Genomic DNA, 10,117 nt, shown 5'->3' with positions numbered 1-10,117 from the left:
TACTGACTGACCTTTGACCTCATGTGTTGATGACTCTTCACCTCTGTCTCCTCTCACAGGGAGAAGATGATCTGCAGGATCCTGCTGCTCATCATCCTCACCTCATGTGTCTCTGGTTAGTTTACAGCTTCACTTTATGAACTCCAAATAAAGCTCAACAACAGATTTGTTCCAGTTCTCAGTGTGTCTGCTCCTCTCTTTCCCTCTCTGTCTCCTCAACAGGATCATTTGTAGTCAATGTGACACAGACCTGCTATCAGGCAGAGGAGAACCACAACATCACACTGGAGTGGACGTTCACCACCAAACCTGACAGATCCACCAAAACTCTCAACATCCTCTGTGAACTGATAACTGTGGTTAAACGTTTAATCCTGTATCAGGTTCATGAAGGTGTTGAGGTGTCAGAGTCTCAGGATGAAAAGTTTTCAGGACGAGTCCAGAGTGACAAAGACGCCCTCAGAGAAGGACGAATCAGACTTCAACTGTCCAGACTCAGGACTGATGACTCGGGTCGGTACTTGAGTGAGGCGGAGACAGGTCATTGGTCCGGACAACATTTTTTCTCGTTTCTCCTCCTCTTCTTTTCTCTTTTTCTAAACTGAGGACCTGATGGCTTTGAACTTTTCTTGTCCATCTTCCATTGGTTTTAATTTTGCACTCCAGTATGAACACCCATCTCAACCCAAGGATCACCACAACATGATCTAACACACCTACACCTTAGTTCACAGATTCACTTTGTCTAGGGTGCATTTCTGAGATTTCACACAACCCAGGATTCAAATCATGAATACATAATGGGTTTGGATTTACAACATCCCCAGTTGATCAACAATGTAAACGAGACTGTTGGAGTCACTTTAATAACATGATGGACAGAATAATGAGACATGATCCACAAAATCATGAACTTCATGGAAGTCTGTTCATTCAAAAGGAAACTTTGTCAATCTGTCGGTTTTCAGTCAGAAGATGAAATTTGCTCCATGTTCACTTTACTGATGAGAAACGTGTCGACCCCACAGACCTTAATGTGAACTATTAACTGTGTATTTGTATAATATATACTGTGTATATGATGGATTTGTACGTTTTCTCCTCACATGTTGATGAGTCATTTTGCAGAGACATGATAACCTGCACTTCTGGCAGAGTTTGGGGCAAATCAAATCCAACACTGACTGACACATTTGTAATCACGTTCAAGTGTCAGTAAATGTGTCATAAATGTTTCCAGTGTTTTCTGCAGTTTCTTCTGTTTCATATTGTCTACATTGTTGTTGCTCCAGCTCAACACACCAAGAGTTTACAGCTGTTTGTATTTTATAGTTTTTGAGAGCGCTTCATCCATGTGATTTTCTCACATTAATCTTTACATTGATGTATTCATTAATACTCACTGTTCCTTTTAATAAAATAAATTAATGAACATTTTTAAAGCGTGCCCAAAGCACACTGACATCAAATCTATGGATAAAAACATAAAGTTCAGGGAAGACACAAAGGATAACTGTTTGCCATTGCTGGACTGTGCTGTGCACACTGAAGAGAATGGAAACCTCAACACTGAAGTTTACCAGAAGCCCCCACACACGGACCAGTACCTCCTCTTTGACTCCCACCACCCTCTGGAACACAAACCTGGAGTAATCAGGACCCTACATCACCGGGCAGAACAAAAAGAGGGAACACACACATGTAAAGGCAGCTCTTAAAACGTGGACTTTAATGTCAGCAAAGAGGCACAGAAAAGGAGATCAGGCATCACATGAAACTCAGATCAGGACAAACTCAGATTTTCTGCATATAAATAAAGATTTATTCACTTATGCAGTGTTTTATTTTATTTTGTTGTGTTTCTTGTGTTGTAGTGTACCTGCTATCATGCCAGTGCAATACTGAAAGATGTCACTAGATGGCGCAGAGCACACAGGAGAAAAGTGAAAACCTTTCAGATGTTGCACAGAATCAATCCTGCAGTCCAGCTGCACACAAGCTTCAGTTTCCTAAAGCAGAAAGCTGCTGCATCTGCAGTGAGCGAGTCTGATGAAGTAAAATATAACATACATTCACACACTTCCAATCATAAACAACTATCAGTAAATAACATGTTCAGTGTTAAACTGTGACACACAATCGTGAAAGCAAGCCTCATAATAAGGACCGATGCACTTCAAGAACCTAAAACACACCCTCTTCTCTTGGAGCTATTCCTCCTAGCAACCTTTCATTGTTCATGTGACCTCAAAGTTACCCATAAAACTCATGGTGTAACGTTGCCATGGGAATGTAACTTTCACACGAGCAAGGCTGGTCTGGTAATCTGATGTATCGGGCATTTGCCTGCTGGGTATGCCCGGATCATCGAGTTACAGACCCCTGATTACAAATGTTTGATGGGTCCTAGCCAGCTTGTTTTGAGGATCAGACTTTTTCTTTTCTTTCTTCAGTAATCAGAAATATCATACAGGTATGTGTGCATACATGTACACAGAATACTGTGAAATGGAGAGACCATACCATACTTTCAAAAACCAAACATGTTTTCCTGTCATGTCTGTTTTATTTGTTTTGGAAGTACCATATCCACTAAGGTAGCTGACTTTGGGAGAGACCACTAGACTCAGCAGTGTAGGGGAGAAAGGGCCAGGCTAAATACAACCAAACTGTGTAATTGTTACCTTAAAATACATATCCCCATATCTAACATATTACAAACCATATATCACTAATATTAATGATGTTGTGGTTCTCCTCTGCCTGATAGCAGGTCTGTGTCACATTGACTACAAATGATCCTGTTGAGGAGACAGAGAGGGAAAGAGAGGAGCAGACACACTGAGGACTGGAACAAATCTGTTGTTGAGCTTTATTTGGAGTTCATAAAGTGAAGCTGTAAACTAACCAGAGACACATGAGGTGATGATGATGAGCAGCAGGATCCTGCAGATCATCTTCTCCCTGTGAGAGGAGACAGAGGTGAAGAGTCCTCAACACATGAGGTCAAAGGTCAGTCAGTACAGCTAGAAGAAGGAAAATTTGTTAAATTAGATTTAAATGAATTAAATTAAATCACATCCCACTTTTAAAGACAGTAGAAAGCGATCTAGCTAGATGGAAATCGCTACCCATATCACTCATGGGAAGTAATGCCGCTATAAAAATGATGGTCTTGCCAAAAATATACTATTTATTTTCAATGATCCCAAGTAAGCCATCACAAGATTCGTTCAGATCTCTCGACTCGTATATTTCTAAATTCCTTTGGAAAGATAAACCCCGCGTATCAGCTTAAAAACATTACAAAGGACAAAGGAGGACTAGAGCTGCCTAACTTTAATCACTACTTTTTAGTCAACAGGCTTCAGTTCATCTCTAGATGTAGAACAGGCACTATGTAATAATCTAGAAATTTCAGACCTACCATTTATCAGCTCAAACATCAAACAACATGAATGCTTTAAAAGCATCAACATCAGCTCTTCTCTGACAGCATGGTGGGAGTTTCTAAAAATAACAGTCTTCATTAATCCCATGCAAACGTACACCTATCTGGAACAACCCTGACATATTACAAAACAATAACATGATAAACTTTCCAGATTGGAGTGGTAAAGGAATCAAATACTTGGAACATATATTAGAAGGAACAGGATTTATTCCATCTGACAGACTAGTTACACAATATGGGATCAACAAGAAAAGATTTTTGGAATATCAACAAATTAAATCCATAGTAAAAAATAAATTTAATCCCAGTGAAGCTGAATTATAAACACCACCAAGTGTGGTACAATTTTTAAACTAAAAACCCCCACAAATCATTGTCTAAAATATACAGCCCCAGTACGGGGGACCTCTGGTGCATCGGCCCAACTGGAGGGCTCTCTAACTGGTGGGGAGGCTGTTACAGCTTTGCAGGAGGTCTCATTTCTACAGGAGCTCACTCTGCAGGTGGGGGAGAGATATAGGAGAGGTAGAGAATGACTCAACCTGGGTGTCTATTGTCTTGTGTGTTCTGGGAGATGATTGTATAATGGGGTGGGTGCAGTTTTCTCTGCGGTGGGGTCGAGTGGGCTGCCCCGGACTCTGTGGGGCCGGGTGGTGCTGCTGCTGTGGGCCCCGGTCCGGATGGGCCTGAGCCTCTTTACCCTGGTGGGTTACAGAGTGTGAGTGTGCTTACTGGGGTAAGCGGGGGAGCTGCCTCCCCATCTTCAGCTGCCTCCCTCTTCCCGCTCCACCACACCCACACACATGCAGGGTTTGGGGTGCAGGTGTGTCACCAGGGTGCAGGGGAGGCAGTCCCCCTCTGTCCCCTTCTGGCTGCCTGTGCCTCAATTTTATTCTGTAACCTAGACTTCCACATTACTCATACTCTCATAACACATACATCTAGGGCCTTCAGGGTGGGCACGTTCTACAGCATCCAGAGGATGGTCTGTGTATTCGAACCCACCTCTGGCGCTGGTGCCCTACCCTCAATTTTAAATGCATATAGACACTGAGTGTTTTCGGGAGTAGCTGTGCTGCTCTCTGGGAGGTAGCACCATGCCCTCCTGAGTTTTAAATGCACTTTAGAACAGCACGCAACAACACTACATATGAGCGGGTGGAGGGAGGTTTGGGGTCTTCACTCGCCCCCGTTCTGTTAACCGTCAGGGCTGGGGGGCTGGGAGGAGGTGCTGGCTGTCAGATTGGGGTCTGGCGAAAACACTGAAATCAGAGTAATAAAACGTACGAGGGGAACGATAACAAAGACAAAATTCTTCAGATCGTTTACTCTTGTTGTCCTGTGAACAGCATCGATGTGGAGACGTTTATTTGTTTCCTGTTTTTGTGGTTGCCTCGTGTATGAGAATATCATCAGATAAACCTGCGACATTTTAAAATATTTTGTTGTTCAAGAGCAATAAGACTGACGGACTGTGTTTGAGGTGTCACAGATGAAATATTTGTTAAGTGTTAATTTGCTGGTTTGTCAGTAGCGGCTCCTTTTAAGCACCACACATCTGTTTGACCGTCACCAGTTAATCTGGAACACTGGTGGGAGTTCACGGGCGGAGCGGGTTTTGTCGGAGATGCCTACCATGGCACAACATCTGGTTTGGCAGCACCTAGCGAGGCTCCAAATGTTTTCAGTGTAAATTAACTCCAGACCGCTGGCAGGTGTCGCACACAACAGTCACTGTATGACGTCACACATACTGCTCCGACTGCTAAGGTTACGCCATGTCGCAAGTTTCGTGAGGTGCTTTTGTGATATTTAATGGATCAGATTACATTTTTAATTTCCCCCCGATATCCGATCCAGTAATTTAGGTCAGGATCGGACCGATACCGAAATTGGATTGGTCAATTCCTAATAGCAATTCTGACACATCGAGTGAGTAAAAACCTCGTAAACTTTTGTAGATGAGGTCAACTCTGGTATCTATGAGCAAACAAACACGTGTACAGTATATATTGCTTGTTATGAAGGAATTTTGCAATGGAGGGCTGAATATGGATGTTTACTCACTCCCTTCCAACGTGTTTCCTACACCACATGATTTATATCATTATGTTGTCATCAAGGCCTCAAATTATACTGGACGATATCTGAAGGCCTACAAAAGTTTGGATGCTTCTCAGTATTTTGCATCACGATAAGAAACACGCTGCAGTCGGGGTCTCTGTCACTGCTCAGGTATTTATGTGATGAGAGGAGAAACTGACAGAATGAAAGTTGGAGTCTTTCTCCTTCTCACTTTTTCTCCTCGTATACTGTACAGACAATTTCTAATATGTTTCATACCTGCAGCATAACACAGCTGTATGCTATAAATACACCTGTAGTATAAATGTTCACAAAGACACTTTAAAAAACATCTTGCTGTCTGTTTATTTCTCTGTTTTGTTTTTAACTCTCTGAACGCAGTTTACAGTTTATCCACACATAAACAGATTCATTTTAGTATTTTATATAAACAGTGCAACACAGTAAGGACAGACAGTCCTTTTTTAATTTATTTAGAAAGAGCAGTTAGAGAGCATTTAAACTGATAAATGTTTAAAATGTATTACACACATATATACACGGGAGAAGTAAACACACATTGACAGAATCTGCAAGAAGTCAACGAGAAAAAATCCAACTGTTTTCATCTTGATTCTTTTGTCTTCACCTTCCCGTTTCTGTTACAATTCATGAGTCTGTTTTAACAAGGAATAAAAACCAAATCTGAGTTTGTAAAACTGTTTCTGTTCAGTCAAGAAACACAGACTGGAGGTCATCTGTAAGTCAGACTGTTTTTATTGATTATGAACTGAAGAGAGACCTCTCCATATCGTCCAGTTAGCCATAAGCTGCTCTTCTTGTATCAGCAGTACTAGAAGCTACAGTTGGATCAACACAGACTAATAAATGGATCCAGAACCATCCAGATCAGTTGTTATGAAAACTGGTCACATAGTGGTGATATTGCATTTCTCCAGGAACTTGTTGTGGTAAAATGTTACTTAATTTGCATAACAAGAGAGAGACAAGCATACAGTTATGCAATGTAAGAAAGTAAAGAAGCCTAAACACAAAATATATAGAAGCCTGCAGCGCTCATCATCACAAAGTCTAACCAACAACGTCTAAAATGTTAAAATGTTCTGTTCCAAAGATTTCATCCATCAGTTTAAACATGATTAAAATGGGTATTGATGGGTGTGTCTAGCACACACCCCTCGCTGGAACGAGACAACTCTACTACAACAGCTCTCAAGATATGAGTCTGTGAAGACTCCCCAAAGCTGGTGCCAGGAGTCCAGCGGTCCACCTGAACAAAGGGCTCTTATACTTAACCAGATACAGAGTAGGTGTCCTCCTATACCGTAAATCAGTAAGAGAAGGTACGACCTCTCTCATGACCCCAAGTTGTGTGTGCATGCCAGAACACTCTGGAAGGCACACAGAGTCTTTACAGACTACTAAGGATCAAACCTCTATCATTATGCAATTGATTATAAAACTCTAATTATATATGAGTAAATATTTCTAAGCATACATTACAATCAATAATATAAATCTTACAGGTATAATGCAACAAATTTAGTGGAGTGCCCACTCCGGGTCAGCGATGAGACCCTGCCCCAAATGGAGGAGTTTAACTATCTCGGGTTCTTGTTCACGAGTGATGGGAGAAGGGAGCGAGAGATCGACAGACGGATTGGTGCAGCGGCTGCAGTGATGCTGACGCTGTCATGGTGAAGAGAGAGCTGAGTGTCAAAGCGAAGCTCTCAATTTACCGGTCGATCTACAACCCTACCCTCACCTATGGTCACGAGCTGTGGGTAGTGACCAAAAGAACGAGATTGCAGATACAAGCGACAGAAATGGGTTTCCTCCGAAGGGTGGGGGGAGCCCGGGGGCTGACCCAGTACATGCTGGAGCGATTATATCCCTCGGTTGGCCTGAGAACGCCTTGGTGTTCCCCGGATAAGCTAGGGAGAGGGAGGTCTGGGCTGCTCTGCTTGGGCCGCTGCTCCCGCGACCCGGCCCCGGATAAAGTGGAAGAAGATGGATGGATGCAACAAATTTAGTGATAGATGATAGTAATGCAACTGATTTTAAAATAAAGTTCCTCTTTCCTCAGGACCAAGAGTCCTGTGGGTATGTAAACCATGATGCATTAATAGAAACTGATATCTGCTGTTAAAAAAGGCACCAAAGACAATGAGATGATAAAAAAAAAAATTTTTTCAGGAGAATCAGTCTAATCCAATAATTCTGGAATGAAAACCAAACTAATATATGTACGAGACAGTTACCTGATATACTAAGTAAGAAAAAGTTTGAAACACCAATGTGAGAATATTTCTCTGCACAGTAAGTTTATTATTGTGAGTCAGCACAGAGGTGGATACTAGAGTCAGACTTCACCCTAAACCCAGCATATACAGGTTCAGTGAAGGTGGTGTTGAAGGTGTGCAGGTGGATCAGTTTATCAGAGGAGACACTGTAGAAGGACACAGTTCCTTCAGAACAGTCCACATACACTGCTACTTTGTGAGAGAGAGCTGAGGGGAGAAGAGGGATGGCTCTTGCTATGTAATTGTGATCTACATAGTAACCCCTGTCATCACTGCAGTAGAGGCTCCAGGATTGATGAGTCCTTCCAAACCTGCTTTCATCACCATCTCCTTTCCGTCTGATTCCTCCATAAACTACAGCAACATGAACCTCTTCTCTCCACTCGACCTCCCAGTAACAGCGACCACTCAGACTGTTGGTACACAGCAGCTGAGGCCAGTGATCAAACCTAAGATCATGATGAGGATACAGCTGATCTTCTTCCACATGTGTCACCTCCTTGTTGTCATCAGACAGTTTGAGGTTTCTGTGTGCTGTGTTTGGATCCAGCGTCAGATCAAAGAAATCTAAAGGGAACCGTGAGAAAAAATGTAGAACAGTACAAGATTGTGTGAATGCAGCTCATAAATCAAAAATACTTACATTTCCTTAGACCTGGTCTCATCCACTGGACTCCTTGAGGCTCCACACTGAAATGAGCACATTATCTTTTAGTGTGCAGACGTGGCCTTTATGTTCTCTGATTCATCTTTTCTAGAGAAATAACCTTGTGTTTTATTTTATCTCTTAATAAAGTCAAACAGATAATACGGTTCTAAGGTTTTATGTATCAAAGCACAATTAAAAAAATAAATCATCTGGTCTGTAACAGGTTCTTAAATTATCTAAATACCTAAATACAACCTTCAGTCTGCTTTATTTTCTGCCTCCCTGTGTTTCTGTCACTACAATGAACACTGTGCTTCAAATACTATTTTCTCTTTCTGTTAACACGTGTGAGGATGTTTCAGTTGCTTAGTTATTCAGTACAAAACAAAACAAATAAATATATAGAACAAAATATTTTGAGAAAAGACTGCTGTGCTCATTCTGATAATGACAAAGGCTTTAGACTTTTTGAGTCTGAATCCGTTTTTCAAGTCAAGTTGTTCCTGTTATTGTTTTTGTTTTGTAGCTTCGGTTATTTCCAGCCTCAATAGACCTACTGAGTCCTGCATGCAGAAAACAATAAAAAGTTCAATGAGAAGAAGATTTTTTTCTTGATTCTCAGGAGGCTATGACAGCAAACATTCCAATTAAGTCAATATTTATTTAATTACACTTTGAATCTGAGTACTTTTTAAAATTGCGTTTTGTTAACTTTTGACTGTTTTTTTTCTATACCTTGTGAAGCACTTTGTGATCTTTCATCTAGAAATGTGCTATATAAATAAAATTTTACTTACTTACTTACTTACTTACTTACTTAATTGAACTGAGAGCATATATTATTCTTCCCAATCACAATTAAAAATAACGTGTTCCTGCACAGATGACTTGTTCATGAAAATAGGAATCCTGGTGCCTCAGCTGACTAAAAACAGGGAGGTAAGGCTGTGACTGTGAGGAGCATAAAGTGAGGACATAGGGAACGCAGCAGGACGCAGAAAAACGAAACTATAAACTGGATCACAGACCCAGAACCATCACAAAGGCACCTGTCAGATCTGGAGTTAAACACATCAAACCTCACTTAGCCATGGTCATGTGATGTTGGTGTTTTGATTGACACAGTCTTGAAACGTCAGTATCGAGGGTCCAATCCTTATGTATTTGTTACATTCTCCTTCAAGCTGTGTATCCTTCCTCGTGTTTTAACTGTGATTGGTTCTGAGTCATTCACCCACACAGCTGCCCACTTAACTGGACATACAGACTGTATTACTGGCAATCAGATCAGTGGTTACCTTACAATATGCTGGAGAAAAAAAAATTTTTTTTAGCTTTATTTCCTGTTTTCCTACCAGAGTATGACCAGTTTCACATGCGGATCCTTCTTTAGAGCAGACAAAAGCTTCATTCCTGAGTCTCCTGGATGATTATAGCTCAAGTCCAGCTCTTTCAAATAGGAGGGATTGGAAAGCAGAGCTGTGGCCAGAGAGGTGAAGCCTGTTCCTGTGATCTGACAGCCTGACAGCCTTCAAACATACAACATGTCACATCATTGTAATGAACTGCTCTGAATTTGATGATGTACATGCAGTCAAATTAACAGATTCTGATTTCAGTTAAAGT

At 41.3% G+C, this 10,117-nt stretch overlaps 1 protein-coding gene across 1 annotated transcript; it reads right to left on the bottom strand.

Moving 5' to 3' along the window:
- Window positions 1–6,300: 6,300 nt before the first annotated feature.
- LOC102292386 (stonustoxin subunit beta-like) lies at window positions 6,301–10,098 on the bottom strand. The gene is made up of 3 exons (XM_005952751.3): window positions 9,847–10,098; window positions 8,486–8,532; window positions 6,301–8,409 (listed from the first exon to the last, which is right to left on the bottom strand). Exons 1-3 carry the CDS (start codon window positions 9,900–9,902, stop codon window positions 7,868–7,870), a joined length of 645 nt encoding a protein of 214 aa, XP_005952813.1. The 5' UTR covers window positions 9,903–10,098; the 3' UTR covers window positions 6,301–7,867.
- Between the last annotated feature and the right edge of the window lie 19 nt (window positions 10,099–10,117).

Source organism: Haplochromis burtoni, unplaced genomic scaffold (genome assembly GCF_018398535.1).
Source record: "Haplochromis burtoni strain Fernald_Lab_line unplaced genomic scaffold, NCSU_Asbu1 Contig_2139, whole genome shotgun sequence".
NCBI lineage: Eukaryota > Metazoa > Chordata > Actinopteri > Cichliformes > Cichlidae > Haplochromis > Haplochromis burtoni.
The sequence above is the reverse complement of the archived record's forward strand: the minus strand, read 5'-3'. Positions and strand labels throughout refer to the sequence as shown.

Excerpts from the sequence above, each read along its gene's own strand:
- LOC102292386 (XM_005952751.3), bottom strand. The coding sequence starts at position 9,902 with ATGAAGCTTTTGTCTGCTCTAAAGAAGGATCCGCATGTGAAACTGGTC. Across the intron at positions 8,533-9,846 it reads GTGAAACTGGTCATACTCTG|TGTGGAGCCTCAAGGAGTCC; the intron begins GTAGGAAAACAG and ends TGCTCATTTCAG. Across the intron at positions 8,410-8,485 it reads GAGACCAGGTCTAAGGAAAT|ATTTCTTTGATCTGACGCTG; the intron begins GTAAGTATTTTT and ends GGTTCCCTTTAG.